Source organism: Diceros bicornis, chromosome 19 (genome assembly GCF_020826845.1).
Source record: "Diceros bicornis minor isolate mBicDic1 chromosome 19, mDicBic1.mat.cur, whole genome shotgun sequence".
Taxonomy (NCBI): domain Eukaryota; kingdom Metazoa; phylum Chordata; class Mammalia; order Perissodactyla; family Rhinocerotidae; genus Diceros; species Diceros bicornis.
Window position 1 is genome coordinate 5,242,109 of NC_080758.1, and position 17,702 is coordinate 5,259,810.

Here is a 17,702-nt window from a genome sequence, read left to right on the forward strand (position 1 = left end):
ATAATGCAATCCCACTCTTATACCATGCTTTCAGTTAACAGAGTATTGGTAAGTACTGTGAGGTAGACACTATTCTCTCCATTTTACAGATGAGAAAACTAGAACCTAGAGAGGATAATGGATTGGCTCAAGATCAGCCAGCAGGATAAACAGCAGAGCTGGGCATCCTGTTCAGGTTTCTGGACCCTAAATCTAGCGATCTCCGAGGAGATGGGTGACACCAAGCTTGGCCATGTGCACACCCGGGGAGAAGAGAAGGCTGGCCTTCGGACAATCTGCACTGCCTGTATGCTGGCATCCTCCTCCTGAGGATATCCTCTCTCCCAAAGAAACCTGGGAACGCTACGTACTCACCAAGATGTCATCACGCAGCTGCATGTTAAGAGGACCCTTGGAGAAACGCAGTGCTTTTTACCCCAAGATATTAATTTCTAAGAAATGATACAGTGGCCCCTCAGCACATAAAACTGCAGCCAATGGGTACCAGCCTCCTTTGCCGACTGGTGAGGCTGTCCCAGAAATGCAATGACACCTGGCTTCACTCAGGTGCACCTCAAGCACTGAGATAAATACAAATCAACTAAAAACAAAGGAGCCCTTTCTCCTATGCAAACATAACCTAGTCCCAACTAGGAAGGCCTGCAGACACCTGGACACTTTAGTATTCAATTGCTTTTCTCCCCCAAGTACATTACATTTTGAGAGCCGTGGTACTTGATGTTTTACATTCATTTGTAAGTGGTGCCATCCCAACACTGCTGAGGCAGTTTAGTGACACAGAAGAGCCACTGGATCTGGAGCAAACACAGCTGGCTTCAAATAGCAGCTCTGTCACTAATCACCCACATGACTCTAGATGATCTTGCCCTCTCTCTGTACCTGACCTTCTTATCTGCAAAAGGAAGGCCACAACCACAAAATCTTGGTCTTCCTGCAGTAGGTAATCATAAATCAAATGCCCAGGGCTAGTTATTGCTTTAAAAAACCTTCCTATGATGAGGAAAAGATGACTCTTTCTGAAAGAGACACACACACTTTATATTCAACACTGGGAAGCACACCTCCACTGTCCAACTGCCTGCTGAGACTATTTTATTCAGAAAACCAAGTTGCTGCCCCCATGTTGACTGTGAAAATTGGTAATTCTCATCTACTGACAATCTTGCTCAAATTTGATATGGGCAAGGAAATCGAGAGGAAAAAAGTCAATAAAAGAAGGGAATAAAAGATTTCAGCTACCCTTGATTTCAGCAGAAACACTGAAACCATATGGATCCAAGGGGCAAAGAAACGCTGACATCCTAAGTCCCTTCCCTTCTCCAGCATGCTGCAGTTCACAGCCTGGGCTTCAGATGGAGTGATCCACAACTTGGCTCTGTCACTTGCCAGCTTCATGAGCCTGCGGCCACTGGTCTCCTTCTTAGTACAATGGAGGCAATGATGCATTACTCACAGAGCAGATAACAGAAATTACATGAGATAATGTGTGTGTAAGCCCAGTATATAGGAGACCCTCAATAAATGTTGGATCCCACCATCCTGACTTCCCCTGGATAATAACCTGATTCAAGAGTCCAGATCAGGTCTTATAGCCTCAGAGAGAAGCACATAGGAGGATAGCTGGTGTAGGCGTACCATAATGAGAGAGACCAATGGATGTAGGGAATAAGAGTCTGCAGAAATGAAGAGATAATGAAACATCTTATATCTTTCCAAAGAGGTGAATCATTTTCTTTTAGGTGTCAAATGAATAGCCAAATGAATCACAATCAAAATCTGCCATGGAAACACCAGCCAGATACCCATTTCCAATGAGTAGTAGCTTCTAATGATGCAGAACCCTCTGTGACACAGAGTCCCCTGATACTTAAAGGACAGACACACACTCCCTGGAGCTCCTCCACAAATACAAAAGGCATTCTTAGATCCAGAAGTTCTAATGAGCTAAAAGTTTATTCCATTTCTAAAATACATTTAAACTCAAACCCATCACTTACATCTCCTTAATTCTGAAATCCAATTCTCAATTTGGGCACTTTACCAGCATCTTTTCAGAAGTTGGACTTTGGAAAATATATGCACCCTCAGACAGAAAGGGAAAAAAACCCATCAGACATGCACAAAACTTACACCCTTGAATATATTCCAATTTCCTCAGCCCTCATCTCCCTTAGCTTTTCACAATCAGTAAAGTGCAGTTACCAATCATTGGAAATGACATGAGCTTAATGTCAGAAATCATTTAGCTTAAATAAGAAAATAACTCCATTTAGCTTTCTCCCACAAAGTAAAATTAAGTTTGTTTAGCCCTTTTTTATTTATCGCCAAAGGGCAGATTTAATTTCAAGGGAGTGAAAACCAAACTCATTCCGAGTAAAGTCTGAAGTTACCACTTTAATTTTGCTCTAACTATTGAGGCGCAAAGGCTGTAAGCATTAAACCAAAGAGGCATTAATTACGGAAAAACAATAGGTGAGTGGGACCCACTAAGCTTTCTAATCAGAGGGTGGAGGGTTGGGGGAGAAGTCTGCCATTTTATTTTGCTATATTGCAAATACAAGCAAGCTATAAGAAATCCCACTAGTTCTAGGGGGCCTTTTCAGCCCACCCCGTTAGCCTCCAGTCTCAGGACTTACCAGATACATTAATCGAGAGCCCTGCACCAATGATCCCACTGTTGGGCCTCACGCAGTACCTACGTGGTGCTGTGGTCTTCACTTTAAAACACACATTTCGGTCTGTCGGGTTGCCAAGCTTTAGGTTGGTGGTGACAACATCAGTGAAGGGACCTGTGGAATGAGACAGAGAGTGATTGGGGATCTCACAAGAAGAGTTTAGAAGATAGACTGATTTATGGTCTGGGGTCAGGAGAGGTAATGGAATATGGTTAAGAGAAGATTCAAGATCCAAAACTGTCTCACTATTGTGGATAGGAGAGATGAGTGGAGGTTAATGTACGAACAGCAACAGCTAAAATTCACCATGATCTCACCATGCCACCAAGGACCTAGTCAGTGTTCTAACAGACAGCATATCTCACTGAAGCCTCACACCTTTATGATTAATGCTGTTTTACAGATGAGAAAACAGGCTTGGGAAGACATGTTACCTGTCTAAGTTTTCATGCCAGTTAGTGGTAAGTAGGATCTGTAACCAGGCAGCCTGAAGCCAAGGCCAGTTCTTAACCTATGCTAAATACTGATTTCCACAATAACCAGATGAAATCTAACAGGGCGATGGTAAAGGACTAGAATTGGGTCCACAATGATTATCCAGGGCAGGGTGTGCCAAGAGTAGCAGATGTAAGAAAGACTTTGAGGCGTTAATGGTCTATAAACCCAGACACCCCCAACAATACAGTGCTGCTGACAGAAAAGTTAATATCATTTTAGGCTAGAGCAAGTTCAGAGTCCTGTAGGGTAGCCCACACCTGAAACATCACATTCTGTTTAACTACCCAGGCTACTGGGAGGATGGAAACAAAGCTAAGTGCCCTGAGGGTATTTTTTATTATTATTTATTCATTTTCTACTTTATTAGATTTTTTTAATTAAAAAAGTAAAACATGCTTCTTAAAACAAGCCAAACAATAAAAGATGTATAAAGAGGAAGTTAATAAGCTTTCCCTTGTCCCCTGAGGTACCTAATATTAACAATATGGGAGATCTTTCCACATCATCTATGCTTATACAAACAGGACATACATACATGTGTGGGGAGGGGGAAGTAACAAAAATGGGATTATACTACTCACATTACTCTGAAACTTGCTTTTTTTCCCATTTACCAATGGTTGGACACCTCGCCACTAGGTTTATTAAGGAGTCAGGTGGGAGGGTTGAACTACAAAACCTCTTAGGTCCTTTTCTACTCCTTTTCAAATTTATATTTTTTCACCATGTAAATCAGTGATAGCTTTGTGTTTCCTCCAGGCAAGTTCTTTACTCCTGTCTTTACACTTACAACGAGGTAGGAGATGGGGTGGGGAGGTGTTTATGCTCATGTGTTCAAACTAAGAAATACATAATGTTGGTTCATCTGTTCCCTAAGAAAACCCAACAAAGACCTTTAAATCTGTGCTTTGAACACTGTTAATGAGATTCTAAGCTCCCGAGGACAAGGATGATACCTTACCCATTTCTGCATCTCAGGCACTGCTGCCCGGCATGTAGTAAAGGTGAGGGAGGGAGAGGAAGTGTGTGTGTGTGTGTGTGTGTGTGTCTATCTATAGATAGACAGATATTCATTCACCAAGGAGGAAACTACCTCGTGGATTTTCACTAGCAAAATTAAAATCTCAGGCTGCTTTCTCTCCTCTAGAGATGCTCAGGGTATGAAAAATCAATTTGATATGGGCTTAACTTAAATATAAATTAAGAAACCAATAATGGTGGAAAGGAAGAAAGGAAAAGGGACTCAATGCTAAAATCAAATAAACTACAACCAGTTCTGCTATAAAGCCTATTTTGAAAACGTGAATTTGTTCCAATGTGATTGATGTGCATATTACGGGGACAATCTGAGCATAAAACAAATTTCACATTTGCTTATGCATGATTTTGTCTGCAAGAAACGCTGGATGAACAGAAGACTGCATCCCCAGCTGCAGAGAGCTGCAGAGAAATACACAACACACACAACACACACCTCTACACCCGCCAACTACCTCAGCTCACCTCATGGGTCAGGAGCCACACCCATCCATACCTGGCGTTACAACTTTCCACCCGATTTCAGGGAACCCTCCTTCCCCAACTTCACAGTGACTCACAAACTGCAACTCCTCCCATACCCACTTCCACAGGCGACCTTCAGGTCCCTCTCAAGGTGAAGCACCACATTTACTGTGGTATTTATACATTTCCCACCCATTTAATGTGAGTAAAACTGCACCACCGCTTCTTAGGTTCCTATCTTTGTGTGTGTGACTGACAGAGTGTTGGCGTGTGTGCCCTAACCTCATTTCCCCCTCATAAGTCCTGTTTTTGTTTTTGGTGAGGAAGATTCACTCCTGAGCTAACATCTGTTGCCAATCCTCCTCTTTTTTTGCTTGAAGAAGATTAGCCCTGAGCTAACATCAGAGCCAATCTTCCTCTATTTTGCATGTGGGTCACCACTTCAGCATGGCTGACGAATGTGTAGGTCTGCACCCAGGATCTGAACCCATGAACCCGGGCTGCCAAAGCGAAGCTCACAGACCTCAGCCATTAGCCACAGGGCCAGTTCCAGTCCTGTGGTTTTTATTGTGCTGTTTTGTACGTTTGGTGACTTTTAGGAATGCATATGTCGCATTATAGCAGAACCAACTATACTACTAGATCATCTACTGTTTCAGGGTTACTTACACTAAAAGCTATTCTCATTCCATGGGCAATGACACCTTCAAGAATGAAATAGCTAAAGAGAATTTCTCCATTTGCTTACCTTTCCTATAAACCCTGCCTTTGCCCCTGGGAGTCAGGCTGGAAGCCATGAGGGGGAGGCACCTTGTAGGTACAGCTGCAGCCAGACCTCGGAAAAGGTGGAGTCTTTGGTATTGCATCTCACCTACTGACTCCACCAACAACAACCCTCTCTCTGCACTGACTCATCTCCTTACTGAGAACCAAAAGCTTACACAGGAGGGCAGGTACCCTGTGGCCCAAGAGGATTTTCAGCTCCAGTGAGGGAGAGCCAGATGCTGACAACGTTCCAGCCCTGTATCAAGTTTTTGGCATCGAGGGGGAAACAGGACACTTGGTGCTGAGGTAGTGTTTGGGGGATTACAGAGGCAGCACCTCTTCGTGACTCTTCCTTTTCCCACTTTCCAATGCATGCAGTCTGACTCAAAACCAAGATGGAGCAAATCTGATCTCTCATTAAGTCTCCTTGCTTGCTTAGGGTGGAGATCGCTTCAATGGTAAAGAAAAAAAGAATAGCTAAACATAACTAAAAGCAATTAAACACATGCACACACACGCACACATCAGCGGCATGCGGACCACAACCACCGCGTACACGCACTCTCTGGCCTTCACGTGAAAACTGCCCATCACAAGAACGCCACATAAGCATAGCTCCAGCTCAAACAGCCACACAGTGCTGGGGGAAAGAAGAAGAAAAGAGACACAAATGTGTGACTGCACAGAGACACCTGAAAGGGGATGAGCTTTCAAACACAGAGCCTCGGGGGAAAAAGGTACTCACTGACAATTTGAAGGTGATTTGTAAACTATGAGGCCTTCAAGTTTTCCAGATAAAGGTTAAAGCTATTAGTTTCAACAATATTCTGCCTCAAGAACATGCAAGCATCTTCAGATCAGAAGGCCAAGTATTCATAATGGCCCACAAACACACCCAAAAAAAAATACAGATTTTTCTAAGGTGGTCTGAAGTATACTGAATGCAGAAAATAGGGATGCTGGCATGATTTTACTATGACGAAATTAAGAATACTTACTTGCTTACAACTCAGTTTCTAGTGTCTCTTCCTCCCCATCCTGCCTCACGAAGTTGAGGGGAGGGGACTCAAGTATTAGTTTATCCCTGACATTGACCTTTCCTTCTGGGTACTCCACAAAAATAAACCAAATTTAACTGTAAACACTAAGCTGTTTTTGGAAATTCTCCCAGTTAACCTATTACATAGCAATCTAAACAGTGTTTCAACCTATATGAATCACATTAAAGGTAGTCTAAATTATTAAAAGAAAAACAATATTTGTAGTAATAAGCAGGATAAAATAAATATCCCAGATTTCTCCCTCAACACTCAATCCTGGGTCTTGAAGTGTTAGAGATTTCTTGGCTTACACAGATTCTTATTTGTAGACACCTGGAAGGAACCTTACTGAAAATATACGCACGTGAACAACAACACTGGTAAAAGAGCTAAGTCTCGCAAGTAAAAATCAAGACACTGAGTAAAAACAGGCCAACCCTCCTCTCCCCACCCCAGGCAATTTACTCTAAGAACTTTATTGAAAATAAATTCTGGGCCGGCCCCGTGGCTTAGCGGTTGGATGCCCGCGCTCCGCCGCTGGCGGCCTGGGTTCGGATCCCGGGCGAGCACCGACGCGCGGCTTCTATGGCCATGCTGAGGCCGCGTCCCATATACAGCGACTGGAAGGATGTGCAGCTATGGCATACAACTATCTACTGGGGCTTTGGGGGAAAAAATAAATAAATAAAATTATAAAAAAAAGAAAAGAAATTCTATTCGATTTGAGTAATTATAGGAAATAAACCATGTTAGTGTTCTCCTTTTCCCCTGTATTAATGAATTAGAATACACAAAAACCTCAATAAAAATGATGTAAAGGCTTATGAGCATCATTCAGATTTTTACTAGCCCCTTTCATTTCATACAACTGCCATTTCCATTAAAGCATTATGTAAAAAATGGGATTTTACTATACCAACATGCTTATTTATCACCAATGAATTTAAACATGGCTTACAGAGTCAATTTTACAAACAAAATCTCCTCCAAAAGTTAGACTCTTTTCTTTTAAGAGATGAAAACAATAAGTTGGTATCCCCAGAACTGCAGCACACCCTTGAATCATGTTTCTTTCTATTCTCCAACTCCTTATTTTAGGTAATGTTTATACACAACGAGGAACTAAGCATCTAAAATGTGAAACAGGAGGTCAAAAAAATGAAGCAAAATAAATTTGAGGGAAATTAGGAATATTCTTAAAGTGAATAATGTTCTTTATGCCCTATATTATACATATTCCTCTGTGAAAATTCTTGTGAGTTTGACAGATGCTCATGAATAGCATTAACTAACTTGAATATGAACTCTTTGACATGCTCTAAAAGGTATGTACGGTATAAACTATTTCCTCCACTCAGGCTTGGCTTATTGTCATTTTAAAATGTGTATTTTAAGACAGTAAGATCTGGAATTGACCTGTCTTAGAAAGCAAATAATACAATGCCCGCAGAAATATGCACAGCATTAAGTGAAAGGAGGAACGGTTAATTTTTCAGTCTTACTTACAAAAATGGAGCCTTAGAATTATAAAGTGGTTTAATGGTCAAGGAAAGAAGGTCATGATCCAGCTAAGTTCTCAACAGTAAGAGGTCAGGTTCCAGGTATCGAAAATTTCGCCACAGTAGCTGGACAGACTGATCAATCAGGAAACACAAGAGCATGTTGCAGAAAAAGCATTCCATTAAATCTTTAAACATTTTACCATTCTATGCATGGTTTAAGTACTTCTCTTCTGCAATCGTTCATTCAAAGACTTATGGAGGAAAAGACTTGAACAAAACTCTTCCTTTCAGGAAATCCTTTACAAAGGAATAACTTAGGAGTTCAGGTCCCAACAACTGTAAAGGGTGACAGTGAAAACTCCAAGTGGATTAACTCAAAACTCAATCTTGGCCTCACTTATCTGTGTACCCTCAAGCATATCACATCACCCCATCTGTAAACAGCAGGACAGGATTCTTTAAAGGATAAATATATCCTTTATTTTTACGCAATTCAATTAGAAAATAAAGACATACAAAATAAAAAACACACACAACTGCAAAACTCCTAGAAGGTAACACAGAAGAAAATCTAGATAATCTTGGGTTTGGCAATGACTTTTCAGATACAACCCTGAAGGCACAATCCAGGAAAGAAATAATTGATAAGCTGAACCTCATTAAAGTTAAAAACATCTAACACTGACAACATCAAATGCTGGCGAGGAAGCAGAGCAACAGGAGCTCTCACTCATTGCTGGTGGGAGTGCCAAATGGTAGGTACACTCTGGAGGACAGTATGGCTGTTTCTTAAAAAAAACTAAATACCCTCTGACCATACAATCCAGCAATCACACTCCTTGGTATTTACCCAAAGGAGTTGAAAACTCATGTCCACACAAAAACCTGCACATAGATGTTTACAGCAGCGTTTTTCATACTGTCACAACTTGGAAGCAACCAAGATGCCCTTCAGTAGGTGCACAGATAAACTGTGATATACCCAGACAATGGAATATAATTCAGCACTAAAATGAGCCATCATGCCATGAAAATTCAGACATAGAGCAATCTTTTTTTTTCTGAGGAAGATTCCCCCTGAGCTAACATCTGTTGCCAATCTCTCCACCAGCTTTTTTTTTTTTTTTGGCTTGACGAAGATTAGCCCTGAGCTAACATCTGTGCCAATATTCCACTATTTTGTATGTCAGTCACCACCACAGCACGGCTGACAAATGGTGTAGGTCTGTGTCCAGGATCCAAACCCACAAACCCAGGCCGCCGAAGTGGAGAGCGCCGAACTTAAACACTACACCACAGGGCCAGCCCCTACAAGGAGGACTCTTAAATGCATATTACTAACTTAAAGAAGACAATCTGAAAAGGCTACATCCTGTATGATTCCAATTATGTAACATTCTGGAAAAGGCAAAACTATGGAGAAAGTAAAAAGATCAGTGGTTGCCAAGGGTTAAGAGGGGAGGGAAGGATGAACAGACAGAGTACAGAGGATTGTTAGGGCAGTGAAACTATTCCGTGTGATACTATAATGGTGGATACATGTCATTACACATTTGTCAAAACCCACAGAATGTCCAACACCTAGATTGAACCCTAAGGTGGACTACGGACTTCGGGTGATAATGATGGTCAACACAGGTTTATCGATTACAAATGTATCACTAATGCTGGATGTTGACCGTGGAGGAAGCTGTGCATGTGTGGCGCCAGAGGCATATAAGAATTTTGTACTTTCTGCTCAGTTTTGCTGTGAACCTAAAACTACTCTAAAAAATAAAGTTTTCCTTCAAAAAAAAGAGGAGGAAAAAAAAGTATTTGGCCTTTATATTAATTAACCTTTGGTAGCACTCTCCCCCCCAACATTTCTATATTAAATATTACTGAGATTTTGAAATATATATAATATATAAATGAATAAATAAAATACATATACATGAATAAATAAAATATACATATAAATGAATAAAGATGCTTTGTTTAACAAAGAGATTGCTTTTCTTCCTTTTTCTGGAGTTCATGAAATTCTAGTGTTACAAATACACATCCTCTCTTTGTAATATGTCTCTTGATGTAGCTACAATACTTTGAAACTCAAACTTGTATCTGTTACCAAATAAGTTATATACCAATTTGATATATAATCTATCAGGTCTCAGCTTTCCAGATATAAACTTCAAGTTATTAGCTCCACAACAGTTTTTTTCACTCTGCATAAAAAGAGCTGTATTATTTTATATTCTTGCAGACACAATTTAGGTACAGTATCTCTCTTTTCTTCAATCCTTTCAAAAAACAAGTTACCATATTTCACTTCAAGTCCAAAAAGATTACCTTCTGGGAAGGTAATAATGTCTCCAGAAGCCTAGGACTGATGATGGATTTTGTTAAGACAATAAAATTATGCTTGAGGTTTCAATACAATAGACTCTGCATGGGAAAAGTATATTAAAATGGGGGGAAACGGACACTATAAAGTAAAATCCGCTGGATACCTTATAGATGTCTCTAAAATTTATTCTTTGACAGTCTATTTTCATTAAAGGTATCCTACTGCTTCCTGCTTTCCCAACTCATCTGCAGTGCACCCAACAGTCACATTATTTCTTTTCTTGTTTATGCAAGTCTTCCCCTCCAGAATAGAAACTCCACGAACACACAGACTTTTCTGTCCCTCTTGTTCACTACCGATCGTTAGCACCCAGAACACTTCCAGACATGGAGCAGATGCTAAATTTACTGAATGAATGAATGAATGAATGAATGGCCATGCCATGCTTCTATCTATTTTCAACAATGGTTTTATTCTTCCTGCACGCACCCTCTAGTATGCACAACCAGGCTCTGGGTGAGTGAACACTGAGCCCATGCTGCTCCCTCTCTAGTATGACCACCCTTTTCACCTTCAGCATAGAACTTATCATCAACTGGTACCTCATCTGTTCCTCTCCTGACTGTCTCCCACCTAGAGTAAACCTGCACATGAAAGGAGACAGCACCTGTGCTATTCATCACTGGATGCCCTGAGCTTGGAACAGTGCAACATACGTAGTAAAAGGACCCAAGAGATGTGTGCAGCATGACTGAAGGCCAGGCTTCCTCAGAGGCAACTCAACTCAGATTCTGACATGTTTCCTATAAACAGATGCCTACTCTGTAACTTGGATCTGAAGTCACGATAAATTGTGCTGTTCATATACAGGGTGAAGGTATTAAAAATGTTCACTTGTGTCAATAATGCTTTCATCATTACTATTCTATGATAATTTTGTTTAAAGCTGCCCCCTCTAAAAACTGAAAAAAAGATTTCATAGTAACAGATATTGAAAGAAGGTGAGTTCTAAAATAGCCATAAACTCAAGAGCAAGGACACTGGGAGAATTGTTTTTAAAAATCTATTTTCTTGACTGAATTGTTAGCTCAAATATTAAATCAATGCTTTAGAAACAAAAATAAAGCTTTGCAACCAATGTGTTTTTAATGGCAGACACTGGATTCCAATATTTCAGCAGAAAGCCTAATCATGTAACTCTTATTCTGAAATAACCACACAAAAAAAATCCTCCACATAGACACATAACTTTCCTGAAGAAATCTTAGAATGCAAAGTGTTCTAAATTAATAAAGTAACCTCCCTGATATCCTTGAGAGACAGCTAGCTATGGAGAAACATCACACCCATTATTATAGCAAAAGAAATCAACACCAAGAATACTCACTAATCATGCGATCAAAGGCACACTGGAAGCCAGCGTGATTGAAATAGACTAGACCAATCTTTCAGGCTGCTTATTCAACTCACTACTTTCCTAGCTCCTTTGGAGCAGAAAGAAATAAAACTCAGTAGGCCACCAACTCCATGGGTGGGAAAACTGGACCACAAGGCACCCTATTGTAGTGTAAGAATTCAATAGATAAAAGTACTATGGAAGGCCTAAGATCAAATTCAGGAAAGCTACCCAAAAGACATAAAGCCACACAGCAAGGAACAGCCTAGGAAACTGAAAGATACTTGTAGCTTATGTTAACAGATAAGCAATTATTATTCAGAATATATAAAGAACTCTGATTAATAATAAATGTGCTAAATTCTTATGGAGGAATACTACACAATTGAAAAGAATGAACTAGATCTGTATTTCATCAATAGAAGGGTCTCAAAAACATGTTAAGTGACAAACTATGATGCCAGATTAACTAATACAGAAAAAAATGGAAAGAGCTCACACTAAATTCCTCTGGAGAGTAAAGAAAGAGACCAGCATGAATGAGCAGATATGGAGGGCAGAAATGTCTTCAAATTCTTAGTGAAGCTTAATAAGAAAGATTTAAAACAAGTCTAACCAATTATTAACATTTAGTTATTCTGTATTTGAGTGTCTCTTACATTATGTGTATTTTTCTGTATTTAAATTTTTTTTCCACATAAAGAAAGCTACCTGTAATTTATGTAAGATCCAGACAATGTTCTTTTGAGGGAATCTTCTTCTTGCCCAGAATGGCTTGTCTATATAAAAACACTGGAACTGGGAATTGTGGAGTTGTTGAAAACCATTACACCTACCTCAATAGCCATTTTTGTGTAATTTATAAAAATTAAAGTTATCATTTAAAACATGTTTAGAGCAGCAGTGGTCTCATTAATTCAAGACAAAGACCCAAACCTAAAAGTCTGACAAAATCTATTACAAGAACTTTGGAGACTAGCAGCCTTTACTCATCTAGAGGTAAATACTATCACTACTTCTCTTCAATGCAACACTGTTTTTCTAAATAGAAAAATGCCTAAAAGTATTATATAAAAGCTGAAGCTTCATACATCCTATCTATCTTCAGCACTAAGACAGATTACAGTACACAGCTGAAGATTATTTTAAGGTAATAGCACACCTGACTGGTATGAATTTCATATATCAATTCTAAAATTATCTTAGACTATTTAATAAACTGAATTTTTTCAATACACAATCTTTATTCCACTAACAAACATTTAGTAATTTTTCTCTATTCTAGAAGACCAAAATTTGTGATTACAGCCATCACGAAAATAAACAAAAGATAAGCAACATTCTACTCCAAATAAAACTCTACCTAAACAGGAGAGTGTAAAACGTGACTCATTTTTTTCACACAAAGCAGGAGGGCTCAAGACATATATGTCTTGAGTGACAGGAGAGCCAGGAGTCCCAATTTCTCACGGTTGTAGTTGTAGTTTTAACTTGACTGAGTTATAAGTTAACAGTCCAAGTCAAGTGCATAAAGTCAGTATCAGCAAAAGTAAAAACTTCCCCCAAATGTTCAATCTTTAGTGGAGATGACAGACAGCATGTGAAAAGCTTCCACATCAAAATCAACACATCCCAATTCACAGCAGACACACGGAGTGAAGCAAAACACATTTAGCATTCTGCACCTCTATGGTCCAACCTGAATTTTCAATTTGTGAACAATAAGAAACAGCAGAATGCGGTTTATCGGTTAGTATGTAATCTGCTCTGGTTTCCTTTTCAATAGAGAACCTAAGTGGCTATACTGGTGAAAAGAGATTATCAACCAGGTCAGCAGCTTCTTAAACAAATTCAACAAGAAGCCAGGGAAAAAGGCTGTGAGACTTGGATGAAAAATATCTTCTATTTCCCCCTTCCTCTGCCTTTGGAAATCATACTCATTCTTCAAAGTTTTGCTCAAATCCCTTCTCTTTTGGAAAGGCTTACCTAATCTCTCAGTTGGAAAAAGTTATTCCTTCCCATACTGTGTTCTAACAATAAGTTGATCATTGCCAAATTTATACCCACGGCCTGACCCTTTCCCCTGACCTCTACCTGCAGGTGGACTAAGAATCTCACATTTATCCCGTCCAAACAGCACTTTCCAGTCCCCTCCCCCTCCCCTAACCCACTGCTCTTTATCTCAGGAAAAGAAACCACCACTCACCAAAATGCTTGGACCAAAAGCAGTCACCTGCATTTCCTCTCTTCCTCTCCCACTCCACATTTAACCCACCCACAAGTTCTGCCAGCTCTACCTTCAAAACAGATCTGGAATCTGAGCACTTCTCACCACATTCTCCCCACGGCCACCACCCTGGTCCAAGCCGAGGATTCTCTCGTACTCTTGGCCTGGATTACTGTAGTAGCCCCACGGCCTCCACACACACCACCACCCACACATCTCCCACAGCCTACTCTCCTCACACCAGCCACGGGCGTTTAAAAATAGGCTCTTGCTCAGAATCCTTCACGGCTTCCCAACTCACAATAAAATCCAAAGTCCCTCCCATGGCCTGCCTACCAGGAAGGCTCCTCCTTCCTCCCTAAGCCCATCTCCTACTGTGCCACTCCATCACTCCACTGGCAGCACAAACACCTTGCTGCTCCTTGAACATACCAAGCTCACTGCCACTCCAGGGCCTTGCACTTGCCCTTCCCTCTGTCTGGAGTGCTCTTCCTCCAAATGTACGCATGGCCTCACAGACTCATACAGGTCTCAGTTCAAGTATCACCTTTTCAGGGACACGGTCTTCCCCAATCACCCTGTTCAAAACAGAACCCACTCCCAAACCCCTTTATTCTGCATTCCCCTTCCCTTAGCACCTACCATTATCTGGCACCATATTATGTATATTTCCTGTCTTTAAAGTGCCCATCTTCCCGACTAGAAGATGACCTCCATAAGGCAAAGGTTTTGTCAGTTTCATCTCGGTCTCTCAAGTATCCAGAACAACACTTAGCACACACTGTAGGCATTCAATAAGTAACTGATGAATGGTCCCCACACTGTGCTAGCCCTCAAGCTAGAGAGATGACACTGCTTCTCCTGCCCAGATCCCTGGGAGGACAGAGTACATATACTTGCACAACCATTCCAGGACCCACCCAGAACTAATGAGTAAGAATCTCTGGGATTGAGACTCTGGAATGATATATTAAGAAAAAAAAAAAAAATTATCAAATTAGAGCAACATTAGTTAACATTTAACAGTGCCACCTCTATTCTAAGCACTTTACATGTGTCAACTCATTTAATCACCCTAACACAAGGCACAGGGAAGAATCTGAGGCAGAGAGAAGTGAAATCCTTCATCCAAAGTCATGTGACTTTCAGGCAGCGGGTCCAGGATTCACATCCAGATGCCTGGCCCCAGAGTCCACCCTCATCACTGCTGGGGCTGTATACTACCACTCACTGCACCGTACACTTTACTGAAGTTAATATATAAAATTGTATGCAAACACGGGAGGGTGGAGAGGCTGGGGAGCTGAGCACTGAGCGAAGTCCTGGAGTCTGACAAGACGAAGGCAGGCCCAGGCTGAGCTGCAGGAAAAGCCCTGGTGAAGGCACAGTGTGGCGTCATCGGAGTGCAAGGGCTCTCAGAGGGGATCCACGCGACGAGAGCAGAGGGGTCTGAGGGGAGTGAACGACGCTGAGAAATGGGGCAAAAATCACATCCGCTTAGGCTTTTTAAACACTTATAGTTTAAGTAAAAATAAATTGTAAAAACTGATTACCTTAATCCTATACAAGTCTGGCAATGAGCTCTGCATGAGGAAATGGAGGCAGAATATTAAAAATGATTCTAGGAAGGTAGGTGTAAGGAAGGAAAATGAGTTTCCCTTTTCTGATCACAGGCTCTGAAAAGTATTTATTGCCTCTACCAGCATTCAGCATAAACCAGAGATAAGAATATATGTACTCCCACGTGTCTGTGAGAGCATGTGTGTGTCTGAGTGTTTGTTATTCTAAACAGCTTGTAAATATTGTAGTTGTTTAAAATGGAAAATAAAAGCTGAGATTGTTTAAAAAAAGGGGGGGTGGTGGTGACATGATTTTAAAAGGCTTTGATGCTGGCCTAAGAATTGTGAACATTAACCTGTAAAATCTAGGGAGCCAATGAATGTTTTAAAATAAAGAAATGACATGATCAAATTTCAATTTTAGAGAAATAACTCTGAAAACTGTATACAGGATGTTTTGAAGCGTGAGGGAGGCAGGGAGGAGAATTACAGACAGAGAGTTGGGACACGGGGCAAGAACCCCAAGGGGAGAGGGCCTACACTCAGGATACGGCACTGGGGATAAAAAGCAGCAAAGGGGTACCGGAGACATTGCTGACTAAAATGGACTGACTACATGTGAGAGGTGTGGAAGAGGAGGGAGTGAAAGATGAGTTTAGGATTTCCAGCTTACCTAACTGGGCACAAGGTCCATTCCCAAGAAACGAAGACACATGCGATGGGAACAAGAGGATAAACCACGAATGTAGTATGGAACATGTTGAGTCTGATGTGCTTTCACGCAACCAGACAGGCAGGGATGTCCAGCAGGCAGACAGCCTAGAGATCAAAAGATCTGCTTGGAGATACTGATTTGGAAGTTTTCTGTGTAGAAGGGAGAGCTGAAGGCATTATTAATGAGATAACATTCAGGGACGGGTTAAATGAAGAAGACTGAGGACAGAAGCCTGGGAAATGTCAACATCCAGTAAAACAGATGATAAAGAGGTGGGCAGTTCACCAGAAACGTCAAGGACAAATGTCACAGAGAGAAACCTGGTGAACTGAGAGGGTTTCAGAGGAGGCGTGAGGTCTGAGAATTGAAAGGAAAGTGAACACGTAAACCAGTAACTGAGATTCACTGCTTCCAAAAATTTAGTTGTAAAGGAAGACTGGACATTTGCTTAAGTGGAGGAAGATCTGGAGGAATGTGATTTCTTTTTAGGAAGGAGAAACTCAAGCATGTTTGTAAGCACTGGGAAGCAATCAAGTGCAAGAGACACCAGAAATAGAGAGGCTGACTAATGGGGCAACATCCCATGAGCGATGGGAAAGGAATAGAGTCAAGAGCACTAGGTGAGGAGGCAGTTCTGACTCTCCAAGATAGGAGGGGAGGATAGGTGAAAACATAAGTTTGTAGAGAGAGGAAAGGGATCAGCACTTGGTAGAAAATCTTTAAATATTTTCTGAGTGAAATACACCGTGTCCACATAGATCAGCTCACACAGCAGACCTCACTGACGGGTTTCACCACTCCTTACCACAGAGAGTCGTCTTCTCTTTTTCCCTTCTCTTCTTTTTCAGCATTCTTTGACCCAGACACCATTAACTCGCTGAGAACCTATCATGTGCCATGCACTGTGCTAGGCACTGGGATTTGGGGATAAAAGACACAGTCCACAAACATCAAAGGCATTGCTGACTAAAGGGAAAGGAAGTCAAGTGTTCACACACAACTCACTGTGATGAATGTCGGGGCAAAGGCACAACGTGAGCGCAACGTCAGGAAAGTGACCTCGAAGAAGTGAAGCTGTGTTGAGGCTTGAAGGTAAGTGGGAGGGAGCAGCGAAACAGGAGGAGGAACGAACTCATTCTGAGTGGTAGAAACAATATATGCAAAAGCCCTGTGACCAGGGAGAAAAAAAGGCCAGAGCACCAGCTGAAGCATGAGGAAAGATGACGCTGGAGAGATCAGGGGCGACAGGCACAAACGATTTCCCAGGTCTTATGAAAGAATTTAAATGTTACTCTTTTGGCAATGGGGAGACACAGCGATTTTAAGCAAGCAAGAGAGAAGCTCAGATTTGCATATTTGAAAGTGCCATCGGTATGGAGAGAACAGAGAGGACTCATGACAGGAAAGCCAGTTAAGAAGCCATTACGGTCATCCAAGAGAAAATGAGGCAGCCACAGAGAGGACAACGAAGAAGGACAGATTTGAGTCATGGG

The 17,702-nt window shown here is 41.2% G+C and overlaps 1 protein-coding gene across 2 annotated transcripts in view; it reads right to left on the minus strand.

The window, feature by feature from the left end:
- VAPB (VAMP associated protein B and C) overlaps positions 1-17,702 on the minus strand; it is a 48,032-nt gene that overhangs the window by 20,402 nt on the left and 9,928 nt on the right. The window contains exon 2 of one of the 2 annotated variants that reach the window (XM_058562411.1): positions 2,700-2,789. In XM_058562411.1, coding sequence (XP_058418394.1) covers positions 2,700-2,789 — 90 coding nt within the window. Of the gene's footprint in view, positions 1-2,636; positions 2,790-17,702 lie in introns of both variants that reach the window. The other variant, XM_058562410.1, reaches the window with a different exon arrangement.